Source organism: Muscardinus avellanarius, assembly GCF_963383645.1.
Source record: "Muscardinus avellanarius genome assembly, chromosome: 10".
Taxonomy (NCBI): domain Eukaryota; kingdom Metazoa; phylum Chordata; class Mammalia; order Rodentia; family Gliridae; genus Muscardinus; species Muscardinus avellanarius.
The window spans coordinates 4,006,223-4,022,136 of record NC_137796.1 but is presented as its reverse complement, the minus strand read 5'-3'; the positions used below and the strand labels follow the sequence as shown (position 1 = coordinate 4,022,136).

Here is a 15,914-nt window from a genome sequence, read left to right as displayed (position 1 = left end):
ACACAGGAGCAGCTGGTCCCCCCCCCCCATGCCCTCTCCTGCTTGCCCAGGAGACCCTGGGCCTCTCGCGCCCTTCACGGCCCAGGGGCGGGGTCAGGAGGGAAGTACGAGCCAGGCAGCTTCTAAGCTCGTGGGGTTTGGGGCTCTTCGGGGCCCTGTGCCTGGCCGTGGGCCTGTTCCGGTGAGCATCCCCCTGGGTGGCTCCTGGTCAGGGCAGGATCATGACCGCTTCATGCCCTGGCCAGGGGACCCACTGGAGCCCACCACCGTCCCCACAGGATGCCCCCGACCTCCCAGGCTCTCCTCCATCACCCCCACCTGGTGCCTTTGATCAGAACACTAAAAGCTGGATTCTCTGGTCTCAGCCCCCCCCCACCCCCCATTACGAGCCCAGGTGGCATCCCCAGAACGGAGTTGACGCCCTCACCCGAGACCCTGCCAGCGCGCCCTTCCTTAGAAAGTGGATCTTTGCCGTCCTAACTGGGCAGTTAGATGAGGTGCAATCGAGTTCAGATGGGACTCTAGTAGTCAGGATCGGCCTAGCATCTCAGAGAAGAGGGAAACTCGGGCGGACACACCCCCTGGGCGGCCGTGTGAAGAGGAACGCAGAGATCAGAGCACTTCTGAGAGCCAAGGAACCCCGCAGCTGCCGCCAAGACAGGAGGAGGCAGGAGGCGCCTCCCTGGGGCACCGGGGGAGAGCGTAGTCACCACACTGGGTTCCGACTTCTGCTCAGTAAGTTTCTGTTGTTCGAAGCCCCAGTGTGTGGTGATTCGTTGCAGCACCCACCGGAGCCTCATACAGCCTTCCCACTTCTCACCAGAAACAGGGAGCGAGCCGAGCCCCGAGGAGCCGCATCTTCAGGACGAAGGTTACACCGGACTCTGGGTTGGATGTGGGGCCGCAGGGGTCACCAGGACCCTCACTCAGAACAGCTCCAAGACGGCCGCCACCGTGCTCTGCCCAAAGATGAAGGTGCCGACCAGCACGGAGACCACGCCCCAGATCTCCAGACAGCACCTGCCAATTCAATGCAGCCGTGTCCGCGCCGGCCCCCAGCCCCACCACGCACCCTGCACCCAGCAAATGTGTCCCTTAAAACCCAGCAGAGCCGCTGATTTGGAGAAAACACCAAGTTTCCTCTTATTCCTGAAGGAGTGGGCTTCTGAGACCACAGGAAATAAAGTACGCAGTATTTAAATTATTTTTCTTACCCTATCACGCATTTCATAACCTGTACCTTCCCAGTATTTTGTCAAAGACAAAGAAATAGGGGTCCGGGTATGGCGGCACACACCTTAATCCCTGTACTTGGGAGGCTGAGACAGGAGGATCACAGGTCAGCCTCCGCTACTTAATGAGGCCCTTAGCAACTTAGACCCTGTTTCAAAATAAAAAATAAAATAGGGCTGGCTCCCCCGCTTCTGGTCTGGGTGGCTGGGTTCCCATTGCTGTAGGTCCTGCAGTCATTTTTGTTTGTTTGTTTGTTTGTTTGTTTTGAGGTACTGGGGATGGAACCCAGGGGCCTTTTACTTCCGGGCTACACTCCCAGACCTATTTTATACTTTATTTGGAAACAGGGTCTCTTAAACCAGCTGAGGCTGCCTTCGAACCTGCGCGATCCTCCTGTCTCAGCCTCCCAAGCTCAGGGATTACAAGCGTGCCCACCACGCCCGGCTTATTCTTTATCTTGAAACAGGGTCTCACTGAGTTGCAAAGGGCCTTGCTAAGTAACTGAGGCTGTCCTCGAACCACGATCCTCCTGTCTCAGCCTCCCGAATGCTGGGATGACAAGCGTGCACCACCACGCCCGGCTCTGTCTTGGTTTTCACATTTGCAGAACAGAACGGGGAGGAGGCGTGGGAGCCTCCATCCAGGGGGCCCTGCTGGCCCAGCCGCCCTTGCCCAGCTCCTGGCCTGACTTCTTGTCTGAAGGATGGAGACTCCCCAGAAGGGTGGGAGAGGAGTGTGCCTGGGGGGACACAGAGGATGCCCACAGGATCTGCCACCCGGATGTCGGCTGGGGCCCGGCTGGTCCAGCCCTCGGGACCAGCAGCCACAGGGTCCTGCCCTGGGTCCGAGCCTGGCTCTGAGGGAGGGGGAGGACGCGCCTCGGGAAGGCCCCACGCCCATGGACGGTTCCAACCGCTCACAGGCCCTCGGAGCAGCGGGGTGTAGACAGCAGAGCGCAGGACCCAGGGGGGGTCTGTGGCTCCGACATCATCTTCCTATGTGACAAGCATCTCTCCCCTTCAGGATGAGAAGACAGAAGCTCCTTGCTCCAGGCCCCGGCACCCCCAGGTCGCCGCCCTCATCTTGGGACACTCACTTGACTCGGGGTCCGATGGGCTCGACGTCCACGGCACAGATGATACACAGGCCTGCAGGGATACTGAGGGTCACCCAGCTTGGCCCGTCCACCCAAGGCAGGTGAGGGCTACGGCCGGGGGCCGGCAGCACCCACCGGCACACTCGGGGGCCAGCAGCACCACACGGAGGCCAGTGTCCTGGCTTGGAGCTGGGGCCGCAGGGTGGACTTGGCCAGCGGTCTCGCAAAATGTGGCCTCCTAGCCGGGCGTGGCGGTGCACGCTTGGAATCCCAGCATTCGGGAGGCTGAGACTGGAGGATCTGGGTTCGTGGCCAGCCTCAGCTACTTAGTGAGGCCCTCTGTGACTTAGTGAGACCCTGTTTCAAAATAAAGAATAAAAAATAGGGCTGGGGGTGGAGCTTGGAGGTAGAATGCCCCTGGGTTCCATCCCTGGTACTGGAAAAAAAAAAAAAAAATGTGTCCTCCGGAACCTCTGAGATGGAGTAACAGCACCCCATCACAGAGCCAGGGTAGACATGGCCCCGGGTGGCCCAACACCTGGGGAGTGCTCAGTAACTGCGGTGCATGTGTGTGTTTGGAGGGGGGGGGTGCTAGGAGTTGAACCCAGGGCCATTCTACCTCTGAGCAACACCTCCAGCCCTTTTTCCATTTATTTAAAAACAGGGTCTCACCAGGTTGCAGATGGCTGGCCTTCGGCCTGTGATCCTCCTGGCTCAGCCTCCCAAGTCCTGGGATTACCATGTGGGGGATGGAACCCAGGGACCTTCTGCCTCCAAGCCACACCCAGCCCTGTTCTGTTTTTATTTTGAAACAGGGCCCCTCTGAGTTGCTGAGACTGGCCTCGCACCCACAGTCCTTCGTCTCAGCCTCGCAAGCGTGGAGATCGCGGGCCGGGCGGGGCGGGGAGGCCGGGCGGGGAGGCCGGGCGGGGAGGCCGGGCGGGGCCACGCACCCGGGAAGATGAAGACGAAGAAGGAGCTGACGCCGCCGATGACGCCGATGATCTCGCCGAGGTCGGGCAGGAGCAGGGCCAGGGCGAGCGTCGCGGCCACCCAGAGCACGGTGAGCGGCACCCGCACCCACGGCCCCGAGGGCTCGGCCCGCGCCGGGGGCCCCCGCGGCCCCCAGCAGCCCCTCCTCCAGAAATCCTGTATCACGGACCTGGAGACCACAGTGGGACACGGGCTCCAGCCAGCGCCCGCCGCTGCCCCTTGCCCTCCCCAGCAGCCCTGCCCCTGCAGGGCGCCTGTCAGCACCCAGAGGAGCTGCCGACAGAGTGGACATGCAGGTTCCAGACCCGCCGACACCTGGGCGCCTCTATGAGGAAACTGTCTACCCTCTGTGCCTCCATTTACTCCTCTGTCCGTCGGAGGCAGCGGCAAAGGCGCCTGCACCTGCTAAGCGCGGCCCACCCACGCGCCATGTTGAAAGGGTCCTCCACCCTCCCGGGCCCGGGGCTCACCTCCCCAGGAAGAGCACGATGGGGTAGACGGTCACAATGGAGACCGCAAAGAGGACGCGGGCGACGATGATGGCCACGTCGTTGCTTGGGTAGGACATCAAGATGTCAGCAGAGACTGCTGTCCCGAAGGTCAGGAAGCCATAGAGCCCTGGAGGGGACAGAGGGGCCAGAGAGCGCTGCTGGAAAACCACACGGCGCCCTCAGCACACTCTGTTTTCAAAGCTGATGGGAGGGCCGTTGGGGTTCTTCCTTCTCCAAGGCCGTCCTGTCCCACGATGGCTCCAAGGGCTCCCCAAGTCCCGTACAAACCTGCCACACAGCCTTGGAGCTGGAACCAGGGCAGCGTTTAGCGTGGATGCTGGCCGGAAGCACACAAAGCTTTGACAACCTGCCCCGACTGGCCGCGCGTGCCCACAGCGCTAAGCAGAGGTTCTGGGAGAATGCCCACTGCTCAGATGGGAAAACCCACACCTGGAGCGTCAGCAACTAGTCGCGCGGTCGTGTTGTTTAGACATAGACTGTCCCCTTGAGAGCCCGAGCACTAATGTCAGAGTTGACAGCACCAAGGCCCGAGGGTGAAATCTCATCAGGGGATTCATCCTTGTAACAGGCCCACCGGGGGGTCACCGAGGCGGCCGGAGTGTGGCTGAGGAGGTGGGCCAGGGGTCCTCGGGGACTGTGCTGCCATCTCTGAACGCCCTGCTTGCTTATACTCCTGCGTCTGGCCTCCGTGATGTGAGTGCAGAGCTCCCCCTCCTCCTCCCCGCCTCCCACCGCCACGACCGGAGCTCTGCAGACCTGGCCTGACATGGACTGAATCCCTGAGATCTCCAGAACGGGAGCAAATAAATCTCCCTTACTCTGAGTGGTGTGGTCAGGTCTTGTGGCTCACAGCAGTGGGGATGCTGACTGAAACTGAAGTTCCTAAACCCAAAAGCCAGTCCCCCGCCCCAACGGCTCCCTCCGTCACCCAGGCCCTCTGTGCGGTCCAGTGGCCCCTCCTCAGGCCCAAAGCGTGGAACTTCTCGGCTTCTTTCCAGGCCTTTCTGAGAGGCCCTGTGCATCTGTTACCCTGGGCCTTTTAGAGGAGACCCTCACACAGGCATGGTCCTCTGACCGGGAGTTACAGACTGACCAGGGAAGAGGTTCTCCAGCAAGTTTCTTGAATGACAGATTCACTGCAGCCCAAACTTCTAAATTGGAGTTGTCAATAGGTGGGTTAAAAAAAAAAAAAGCCACCAGGCCAGGTGTGGAGGTACACACCTCTAATCCCAGCAACAGGAGGCTGAGGTCACATCCGCGGTTAGCCTCGCAACTGGGACCCTGTCTCAAAATAAAAATAAAGAGGGCTGGAGGTGTGGGCCAGTAAAAGAGCATCCCTGGGTTCAACCCTCAGTACCTCCGAAAAAGAAAAAACAAACAAAAAAAGCACCCAGCAGGCCACAGACGCGCTGCGGACCCGCACGTCACAGCCACACCCTCTCACTCTCACACCCTCACACTTGCCAGCAGGTGAGGCCGGGACCCGCCTCACCTGCTGGCAAGCACCCGGCGCCAGCACCTTTGTGAGGGCCTGGACGCCCACCTCCAGAGGCGACGCCCCGGCAATATTGCGACAGTCACCGTGAACAGCAGGGGGCGCTTCAGAAGGGCGGGGGCTTGGACCGGCCCTCGGCTTTGCACATCTAGCTGTGAGGCCTGGACACGCCCTGGGAGCCTTCGGAGGCTCAGCTCCTGCATCTGTGAGCTGGCCTTTTCCTCTGGGTGCTGAGGCCACAGTGATTGAAGGTGCGGAGAAGCCAAAGCGCGGAGCCCCGCCCGCACGGCTCTCTGCACACACTCGTCTTTGGCCACCCCCTCCACGCCCCCGGGCACCCGCAGGGCCTTACCCGTCAGCGAGTAGACCAGACAGCAGGCCAGCAAGGACAGCACAGAGACCAGGGTCCAGCGGGAGAGGCTCCGGTTGCTCATGCTGCAGTAGATGGAGACGGCGGCCTCGTGACACTGGAGGGCAGAGCGCGGTTCAGAAAGACAGGCCACAGGGCGTGAGAACCTGGAGCGGCTGGGAAGCCGCCGCGTCCCAGAGGTGGGGAGCACCCTGTCCCTCCAGCAGCAACAGAAGGCATACGTAAGTCACAGGATACCCACGCCAGGAATATTACATGGCTCTGAAAAACAGCGGCCCCAACTCTATACCTCAACACAGAAGAATCTCACAGATACAATATAACAAGCACTAAATGAGAAAAGCCAGGCGGGAGAAGATGCCCGTGTCTGTGAAGTTGCCGTCAGGAGGCAGACATGTCTACAGCCGGCTTCCTGACCTCGGCAATGCTGACTCTGGATTTCCCTATAATGGGCATTTCATACAAACGGGAGCATGATACAAAATGGCTTCTGACTTCTGTCCATCAGCCTCATGTTTTCAGGTGCAGCCACACGGTTTGCATTAGTCTCTATTCTATTTTATGGCCAACTAATATTCCAGTCTACCCGCAGGAACGGTCTGCGTATCAGTGCCTAGCTACAGGCCTGTGGGTTGTCCCTGCTTTTTGGCTAACGTGTCTCTGCCTCTGCTCTGCTCCGTTCCGGAGGAGCTGGAGGGCCTTCAAGCACCAGCCAGTTCCCAGACATTCCCGATGCCCCCGAAAGGAGCTTGGGTCAGAGGTAACCAGAAGTTGGAGGAGGGGGGTGCAGAGCAGTGGCTGATGGGAATGGGGACTCTTTATTTTTTTTCTTCTTTTTTGCAGTACCGGGGATGGAACCCAGAGGCATTCTACCTCTGAGTGACACTCCCCAGCTCTATTTTTTAGTCTTTATTTTGAAACAGGGTCTCACTGAGTTGCAAAGGGCCTCACTAAGTAGCTGAGGCTGTCCACGAACCACAATCCTGTCTCAGCCTCCAGAATGCTGGGATTACAAGCATGCGCCAACATGCCCAGCTGGAATGGGGAGTTTTGTTTTGTTTTGTTTTGTTGATGGTACTGGGGCTCCTGGGAGCCCTTCTACCCCCGGGCTACACTCCCAGACCTATTTTTACATTTTTATTTGGAAACAGGGTCTCCTAAGCCAGCGCGCGCGACTGGCTTTGAACCTGCACCATCTTCCTGTCTCTGCCTCCCAAGCGCGGGGATTACAAGCGTGCGCCACCACAGCGGCTAGTAATGGGGAGTTTTTTGGAGCTGACGGGCACATTCTGAAATTGAGATGGGATGATGTCCTGGGGCGGGCTGCCTGGGGCATGGGAGGATACTGCATACAGCTCTGGCCTTGACCCTCAGGAGGCCCCTGTTTGTGACTACCCCAAACATCTCCAGACATGGCCGGAGGTCCTCCAGGGCCCCGGCTCTGCGGTGGTAGAGGTGGAGAGCGCCCCCTCCTGGGCCTGAGACTCCAGACGGACGGACTCTAGACACAATGGACTCTGATGGCTAGAAATCCCGCGTGTGAACATGTGCTCAACACCAACAGCCGCCGGCAGCCTGGGCGTCACGCCTGGGGACAGCGGTTCTGGGTGAACAGCGGCCGCCAGGGAGCAGCCGGGCGTGTCCTCGTGTTCTGGGCTCTCAGGGGCTCCTACACCGGCCCGCCCTCCTATTTAAGGCTCACGTGTAATGCAAAGCCTGAGGAATGGCAGCGCCTCTCTCCCTCCCTGGCTCGGGTCCTGCACTCTCCCAGGGCCTCCCCTGCCGCCAGCCCTGCTGGGCCACACCTCCTTCACACTGGCACACACCCACGATGCCCGCCACACACGGCCGGGGACAGCCCAGGGGACCTGGGGCCACCCGCCACAGCACTGGCCCCAGGATGCCCCACCCTGAACAGACACCACATCCCCGCCCTGCCCCAGGCTTTGCTGGCTCCATTTTTGGGGAACCAGTGCAGAAAGGTGCCTTCCCGTGCTCCCGCCTGGGGCCTCTGGCCATTTGAGGAGGGACAGAGCCCAGGCCCCAGGGCGGCGGGCTGCCCTGCTCAGCCACATATGAGAACTGGCTGGGGCTGGCGGCTTTACCAGCTCCTCGGGGTGCAGGCAGACCAGAGGCAGAGAACATATAAGCCAAAAAGCAAGAAGGATCCACTGATCCACGGCTGAGGCACCAGTGTGCAGACTATGGCTACTGGGAGGCTGGAATATTACTCAGCCATGAAAAGAAATGAAGTGCTGACAGAAACCACATGGGTGGACATGAAAACTTGAGTCTGAGAGACAAGTCCGGCACCCAGGGCCACATGTTACGTGATCTCGTTTGTATGAAATGCCCAAAGCCGGGCGTGGTGGCGCACACTTGCAATCCAGCATTCGGGAGGCTGAGACAGGAGGGTTGTGGTTCTCAGACAGCCTCGGTTACTTAGCGAGGCCCTTTGCAACTCAGTGAGACCCTGTTTCAAAATAAAGACTAAAAAACAGGCTGGAGCCAGGCGTGGTGGCGCACGCTTGTAATCCCCGCGCTTGGGAGGCTGAGACAGGAGGATCGCGCAGGTTCAAAGCCAGCCTCAGCTACTTAGTGAGGCTCTCAGCAACTTAGTGAGACCCTGTTTTCCAAATAAAGTATAAAATATGTCTGGGAGTGTAGCCCAGAGGTAGAAAGCCTCTTCCACCCCCAGTACCACTACCAAAAAAAAAAAAAAAAAAAAAAAAAAGCCCAGTATAGGGAAATACAAACATCCAAACTGGCTCAGAGTGACCAGAGGCCGGAGGGGCGGCGGCGCGATGGCTGATGGAGGCTGGGGGTTCTTTTGGGGCTGAGGGACAGGATTTGAAGCTGATGGCGGCAGTGGCTACAGGATTCTGTGACTACAGTAAAAAGCACTGGGCCGTACACTTCCGAAGGGCAGAATCCTGGCTGTGAAACAGAACCTCTGAAATAAAAAGCTCCAAATTGCTTTGGCTTCCGAACTTCTTCGTGCTGAGAGTGGAAAGTGAGAAAATGGTCCCCTGGCCCGCCGGCACCTCGGGCTGTGCGGCTGGCTCGTCTGCAGAGCCCCCTCCCGGCTCTGCAAATTCTAACACCTTCTCTGGGACCTGCAGCGAAACAGTCTAGATGCTTCTCTGAGTCCGATCGAGATGGACTCTGTTCCGTTTTGCCGTTTCGCGCTGGCTTGTTCCTGAAGCGGGCGGGCAGCCAAGCCCAGCCGCAGGGTCCCGCGGCCTCCGTGGCTTAGTTACTGGCAACCGGATGTGAACTGGAATCTCGAGAAAGACTTGGAAAAACAAAACCCAGAAGCCCCAGCGCAGGCACAGCGGTTGGGGAGACCCCGCAGCCCGCCTGCCCCTGCAGTCCCACTGACCCTGCATGGGCTGGGGTGGGCGGGCGCCCCACTGCTAAATGTGTCTGTGGGGGGCTGGCACCTCTGAACCAGTCAGACTCCCTGCCCTTGCCTGGGGTCTGGCCCATCCCCCACCGCCCTGGCCGCTCTGCGCCCCTCCCCCAGCCCCACCAAGGCCTGAGCCCGCCCCACGCTCTCATCCAGCATCCTGCATCCCGTGTCCCTGGAAACAGGGAGCCTGGTTGCTAGGAGAAGCGGTGGGGAGCCGATGGATAGGGGAGATAGCAAAGGTGAGGTGGGGCAGGAGGGGGCAGCGAAGCCCGATCCAGAGGAGCCCGCTGCAAAATCAGCGCCCTGCAGCCGAGACATTGAGCCCCAGACGCGGCCCTGAGTCCTTTACAAGGAAGAGAAATGGAAATGGTGCTGGGTGTTTTGTTTTGTTTTCGAAAATGGTTCTCCGAGAAAATGCAAGATGGAGAACAGACACGGGAGCTCGGTGGCAGCTGTTGTGGATTCCCAGGAACTGGATCTTACTTGGGCCTGGTGTTTGGTTGGTGGTGGTGGGTGGGTGGTTGTTTTTAGGTGATGGAGGTAAATCTTTTCTAAAGAAAAGCATGAAAAGGTGGTGCCAGCCGCCACCTGTTAGGAGCCCAAGTCCTCAGGGCAGGTGGAGCCCCCCCACCGCCTCCCAGCCATCTCCACTGCAGACTGCCCGTCACTTGGCCCCCTGCACACACCCCAGCCCGTCCTCAGAAGGGACGATCTTGGGGCAGAATCCACCTGCGGTGCCCAGGTGTTCTGCGGGCCTACAAGGGCAGCTCCAGACTGCAGGGAGAGGACAGGTTCCAGGTCCCCACGCTCTGCTCCAAACCCAGCAAGCACAGGTGACACCCAGCCCGGAGCTCAGATGCCAGCCCGCTCCGGAAGACAGGTGTGTGGCTGGGAGAAGCCACACTCTCCCCAGGGAGCCTCTGAAACACAAAGCCACCTTCCCAGCTCACCTGGAAGCCGAAGCAGATGGTAGGGAAGATGCTGAGCGCGGAGGTCCAGGAGGAAGGGCTGCAGGCGGACAGGAAGGGCGTTTGTTAGGGAAAAGTTCCGCGCACAGCCACCTCAGCGGAGAAGATAATCTTTTTATGGACCCCAGGGGCATTCTACCTCCAAGCCACACCCCCAGCCCTATTTTTTATTCTTCATTTTGAAACAAGGCCTCACTAAGTTGCTGAGGGCCTCACTAGGTAGCTAAGGTTGTCCACAAACCTCCATCCTCCTGTCTCAGCCTCCCAAGTACTGGGATTACAAGCGTGCGCCACCACGCTCGGCTCAGAGAAGATCATCTTAAAGGGAGCCAGGGAGACATAACCGCGTGTAATGACTGTCCAAGCGCAGGCTTGGGGGCCGAGGATGCTGGGTAAATGCAGCGCTTGCTAGACGTGTCTTTGCCAACATCTGGTAATGTGACATTCTCCCGGTGGCCAGGACGGAGGCAAGCTAGGGCGAGAGGCATCTCCCACCCTCCCTTTTGAGGCTGCCTGCAGCCAGCGCGGTCCAGGTGCTGGGTGCACTGGCAGCCTCTGCCCAACGCATCCCCTAAAGTACAAGGATGGTTTGACCCCATCCAGTCCCTGAGAGGACAGAGGTGTGCACAGGTCAAGCCTCGGGGGTCCCCAGCTTCCCTTGACAAGCACTTCTGTGTCGGCCTCTGGCACTGATGGGAGACACACAGCGGAGTGGGCTGTGAATAGCGCCCCCTGCAGAGCCGGTGGCAGAATAACAACCCCACGGAGGCTCAAGTCCTAATCCAGGGCAATAGGAACTTGGCAGATGTGGTTAAGGACTCCGAGATGGGGAAGTGTTCTGGGTCACCCAGGTGAGCCCGGCATAACCACAGGAGCCCATGGCACCAGTCTTTGACACCCTGCCTGGCTGTGGTGGGAGGGAGCCGTGACCAGGGAGGAAAGGTACGCTGGCTTTGAAGGAAGAGGAAGGGGCTCAAGCCAAGGCAGCAGAGAGCTGCTAGAGGACGGCAGATCAGTCTCTCCTGGAGCCTCCAGAAGGAGCAGCCCTGCCCAACCCTGACATCGGCCCGGCGAGGCTCACGTTGGCGTCTGACCTCCGGAACCCAGAGATACATTCCTGCTGCATTCAGCCAAACCTGTGGGTGCTTGTCTCAGCAGCCCCAGGACACCACGCCTCCTCCTGACTCACCTGCCTGGGTCTTCCCCAGCGGCAAAGCAGCACGGTAACAGCAAGGCCTCAGGGCAAGGCCTTAACGCCTCCCCCACGCCTGCGCCAACCACACGGGGCGTCCAGTGCACCTCGGCCCTGAACGGCGGGCACGCAGATCTGCCAGCCACTCACACCCGTGACATCTTTTTTTGTGTGGTGCTGGGGATGGAACCCAGGGGCATTCTAGCTCCAAGCTACACCCTCAGCCCTATTTTTTATTCCTTACTTTGAAACAGGGTCTCACTGAGTTGCAGAGGGCCTCACTAAATAGCTGAGGCTGTCCATGAACCGTGATCCTCCGGTCTCAGCCTCCCCAGTGCTGGGATTACAAGTGTGTGCCACCATGCCCGGCTCCCATGGCACCTCTTGACGCTGTCCCCACTTGCCCTCCTCTCCCGCTCTGCCCCTCGGGCTTCACCGTCCAGGAAACGGCTGCTCCCCACTCCTGGCCACTCCACCTGGAGCTCGGGGTCCCCTGTACGCCTTCCCTCTCTCTACCCCCTCCAATCCCTCGGAGTGACCGGCCACGTGATCTGCAGGGCCCAGTGCAGGATGAACTGACCACAATTAAGAGCGTCCAGAAGGCTGACGTTCAACTGAGCCTGCGGCCCAGCAACTGCACAGGTCACACGCCATGGGCCGGCCCTGCCCTGGGAAGGCCCAGGCAGCGCACTGGGGTCTGGCCACCTGGACCTAGGCAGCGGGGCCTCATGCCTGGTCTTCCTGCTCCCAGCCCAAACCTCACAGACAACAGGCAGCTGGGCGGTCCCTTGGAGGAAGTCGCAACACTGCCCGCGGTGCTCAGAAGGCCGTGGTGCTTCCCAGCGCAAACCCAGGCCTCATCACAGCTGCGTCCCTGCGCCTCACCCCGGCCCGCTTCTGCCCTGGCTCACAGCCTGGCTGCTCCTCCGCCCTGCGCCTGTCTGCTGCATCTGTGGCCTGCACTCGGGGAGACCCTGGCCTAGGCCCTCCAGCCCGTGTGGCCTTCCTGTGTCCATGTGGCCTTCGGCCTGTGTGTCCCTGGCCGGGCATCCTGAGCCCTGTGCTACACCCTTCCCTGCTACCCGCTTCCCTCGGCCTTAGGCTGCAGTGCAGCATGGAGGGGCTCCTCCTCCATGTCCTCCCTGGGCTCCTCCTCCATGATCCTCCTCAGGATCCTCCTCAATGGTCCTCCTTAGGCTCTTCCTACATGGTCCTCCCCAGGCTCCTCCTCCATGGTCCTCCTTAGGCTCCTCCTTGTGGGGAGCCATTAAGGTTTCTACCTTATCTTGTCTCACCCTTACTCAAAAGTGCACTTCTGACGGTCCTTCACCCAGTCAACAAGGTTTGGAGTCATGGAGTCTAAGTGAATAAGACCCTCTCGGGATGACTGATGCTGTTTTACTAGTTAAGATTAGGTTTATGTTGTACCAGGGTGTTATTTGACTCGCAAAGTGATATATGTACTTTGGATTTGTCATGATTGCATTCCTGTGCAACCCAAAGCTAGAAATTGTATAAATACCAGAAGAGAAATAAACCTGGTTGTCGGCCAGTAGAGATAACGGCTCAGGAGTGTGCTGGCCACCCTCATCCTCACGCCTCTCTTCAGAACCCGTACTTCTGCCGGCTGGCTCCAGCTCCTCCTCCATGATCCTCCCCAGGCTCCTCCTCCATGTCCTCCTTCCTCCTCCATGATCCTCCTTAGGCTCCTCCTTCAAAGTCCTCCCCAGGCTCCTCCTCCATGTTCTCCCTCCTCCTTCATGCTCCTCCCCAGGCTCCTCCTCTATGGTCCTCCTTAGGCTCCTCCTCCATGGTCCTCCCCAGGCTCCTCCTCCATATCCTCCCTCTTCCTCCATGATCCTTAGGCTCCTCCTCTGTGGTCCTCCCATGGCTCCTCCTCTACAGTCCTCCCCAGGCTCCTCCTCTATGATTCTCCTTAGACTCCTCCTCCATGATCCTCCTTAGGCTCCTCCTCTATGGTCCTCCTTAGGCTTCCCTCTATGGTTCTTCCGGGCTCCTCCTCCATGCTCCTCCCCAGGCTCCTCCTCCAGCCTCCCTTTGCAGCCTTCCTCCAGAGGCCAGGAGAAGCCAGCCCCAGACTCACCTGAGTGAGGGGCGGGGCTCGCTGTGCTCCAGGCCCGGGGGCCGGAGGTAGTACTGCACGGCGATGACCAGCGCCAGGTAGCAGGCAGCCAGGGTGCCTAGGATGCTGACGCAGAGACGGGCAGAGCGTCAGGGGCCGGCCAGCTCACAGGGTGGGCGCAGCGGCATCTGAGTGGAGCCCCAGCTCTGCCCTGTCCGGCGGTGCCCCGGGCCCCTCCGGGTGTGCCAGGGCCGCAGTGCGGGCTGCTCAGGCCCGGAGGCCGGGCGTGCGAGCTCCCGGAGCACAACTCTGCCCTCACTGAGAAGCAGGGCCGCTGGGGCTTGGCACGGAGGCGGGATGCCGCCCGGCTTGGCCACACGGAGAGGGGAAGGCCCCGGCCGGGATGATAGGGCGCGAAGCCTCGCGGGGCTGCAGCGCGAGGGGGCCCGGCTGCCCACCTGCTGCGCTGCGGGGCAGACTATTGCGAACAATAAAGGAAAGGTCACCAAACTCAGACGGGGTCTGTCACCAGGCTTTACCTAGTCTGTACAGAAAGCCTCAGAGCAAAACACTGAAAGAAAAAAAAGAACAGGTCTCTCCCTCTCCCTCTCTTCCTCTCCCTCTCCTCTCCCTTTCTCCCTCTCCCTCTCTTCCTCTCCCTCTCCCTCTCTCTCTCTCTCCATGGCTGCATATGCAGGAAAGGTCTATAACAGTTACAAAACGTGACATTATGCATATCTATATTTGCTTGTTTATGTTTCTACAGTGGGTTCGCATTCCTTGTATAATTCTTAGGGTTTTTTTCCTGCTCCAAGGGGAAGGGCCGCCGGGCGCTCCCTCTCCCACTCCCCGGGCCGGCCTGCAGCGTTTGCGCTGCGTACCTCGTGTACTTCTGGAAGGTGATCTCCCGGGGCACGGACAGCGGCAGGATGACCAGCGCACAGAGCAAGGGCAACGTGAAGGTCTGGGCGGCGAACCAGGGCCGCGCGTGGCCCGGCAGGAGGGAGTCGCACACTGGGGACCCAGGGGCAGGGCTGAGCGCGGAGCCCAGCGGCTGCTCCACCCCTGGGGCCAGGCGTCCTGTGCCCGCTCCGGCCGCCCGGACTCCAGCGAGGGGACTTACGCTTCTCCAGCTGGTCGCCGACCACCCTGAGGAAGGCCACGGAGATCATGACCAGGTTGAGGATGAAGCAGGCTTCGCACAGTCCCCCGACGGCCGCGCCGCACAGCCCGCGGACCACGCCCTGGTAGGTGGCCTGGCCGCTGACAGAGGCCGCGTAGCCCAGGATGACCAGCCCGCTGATCAGGAAGGCCAAGGAGACCTGCGGAGCAAGCAGCGGGAATGCGCAGGCACCCACGCCGGCAGCCCCTGCGCTCTGGGGGCCTGGGGGCCTGCCCTACAAGTGCCAGGGCCCCTCCCCACCCTGGGATACAAGAGCGGAGAGGTGGATCCGCCAGCCTCCTGGGCTCTGTCTGTGGACCTGGGATTCGCGCGCGCGCGTGTGTGTATATGTGTGTGTGTGTGTGTGTGTGTGTGTGTGTGTGTGTGTGTGTGGTGCTAGGGATTGAACCCAGGGGCATTCTACTTTTGAGCTATACCCCCCCAGACTGATGTTATTTTATATTTATTTATTTATTTATTTATTTATTTATTTTGCGGTGCTGGGATTGAAACCCGGGGCATTCGACCTCTGGGCTACACCCCCAGCCCTATTTTCTACTCTTCAATTTGAAACAGGGTCTCACTGAGTTGCAGAGGGCCTCGCTAAGTAGCTGAGGCTGTCCGCGAACCACGATCCCCCGTCTCAGCCTCCCGAATGCTGGGATGACAAGTGTGCGCCACCACGCCCCGCTATTACCCAGGAGGAGGAAGAGAAGGAGAAAGAGGAGAAGGAGAAGCAGCGACATCAGGAGGGGCAGAAGGCAGAGAGGGAAGCAGCGCAGCTAGGGAGCTGCGGAGCCTTTGAGGTAGCCGAACCCTGGCACCTTCATTGCAGACTATAGGCTCCGGCCCGTGGAGCCCCCACGGCCCCAAGGGACCAGGAAGGAGGCCGCACCTCCAATGCCCCGCGAGGCCTGGCCGGGGATGGAGGCGAGGCGGGTGGCCACCTGAAGGCTTTAGCGCAGAGCTGGAGAGCAGGCAGGAGAGGCGCTCGCAGGGCCGGCTCACCGAGGCCTCCGTTCTGGCTGCACAGCCGCACCCCAGCCTGTCAGCCACCGCGGCCCAGCTCACCAGCGCTGCAGAGCACGCCCTCTGCCCGGGGCTACCGTGGGAGACCACTGTAATCTCCCCTGTTCGTCACGCAGAGAGAAAGTAAAATCCCAAAGGTGTCTTTTACGGGACAGGCAGGTCCCACCCAGAAGAGCCCAGCCACTTACCAGCTCCATCAGGAAGGCGGGCACCACGCCCCCCGCCTTGTGGAAGGCCCAGGGGAAGTTGAGCAGCCCCGCGCCCAGCGCAGACTTCAGGAGAATGAAGACAGCGCCCAGCGAGGACAGACTGGGGGCGGCGGCGGCGGCGGCGGCGGGGAGATGCTTTGCTTGGGTCTGCCCCTCCATG

General features: G+C 60.2%; 1 protein-coding gene across 1 annotated transcript; it reads right to left on the bottom strand.

Moving 5' to 3' along the window:
• Nucleotides 1–926: 926 nt before the first annotated feature.
• On the bottom strand, nucleotides 927–15,913 carry SLC38A8 (solute carrier family 38 member 8; the record flags this gene model as incomplete). The annotated part of the gene is made up of 10 exons (XM_080703460.1): nucleotides 927–1,020; nucleotides 2,330–2,381; nucleotides 3,283–3,491; nucleotides 3,793–3,940; nucleotides 5,682–5,796; nucleotides 10,062–10,119; nucleotides 13,376–13,480; nucleotides 14,236–14,368; nucleotides 14,478–14,676; nucleotides 15,734–15,913. The coding sequence occupies 10 exons, from the start codon at nucleotides 15,911–15,913 to the stop codon at nucleotides 927–929; spliced, it is 1,293 nt and encodes a 430-aa protein (XP_080559586.1).
• Nucleotide 15,914: the final 1 nt, after the last annotated feature.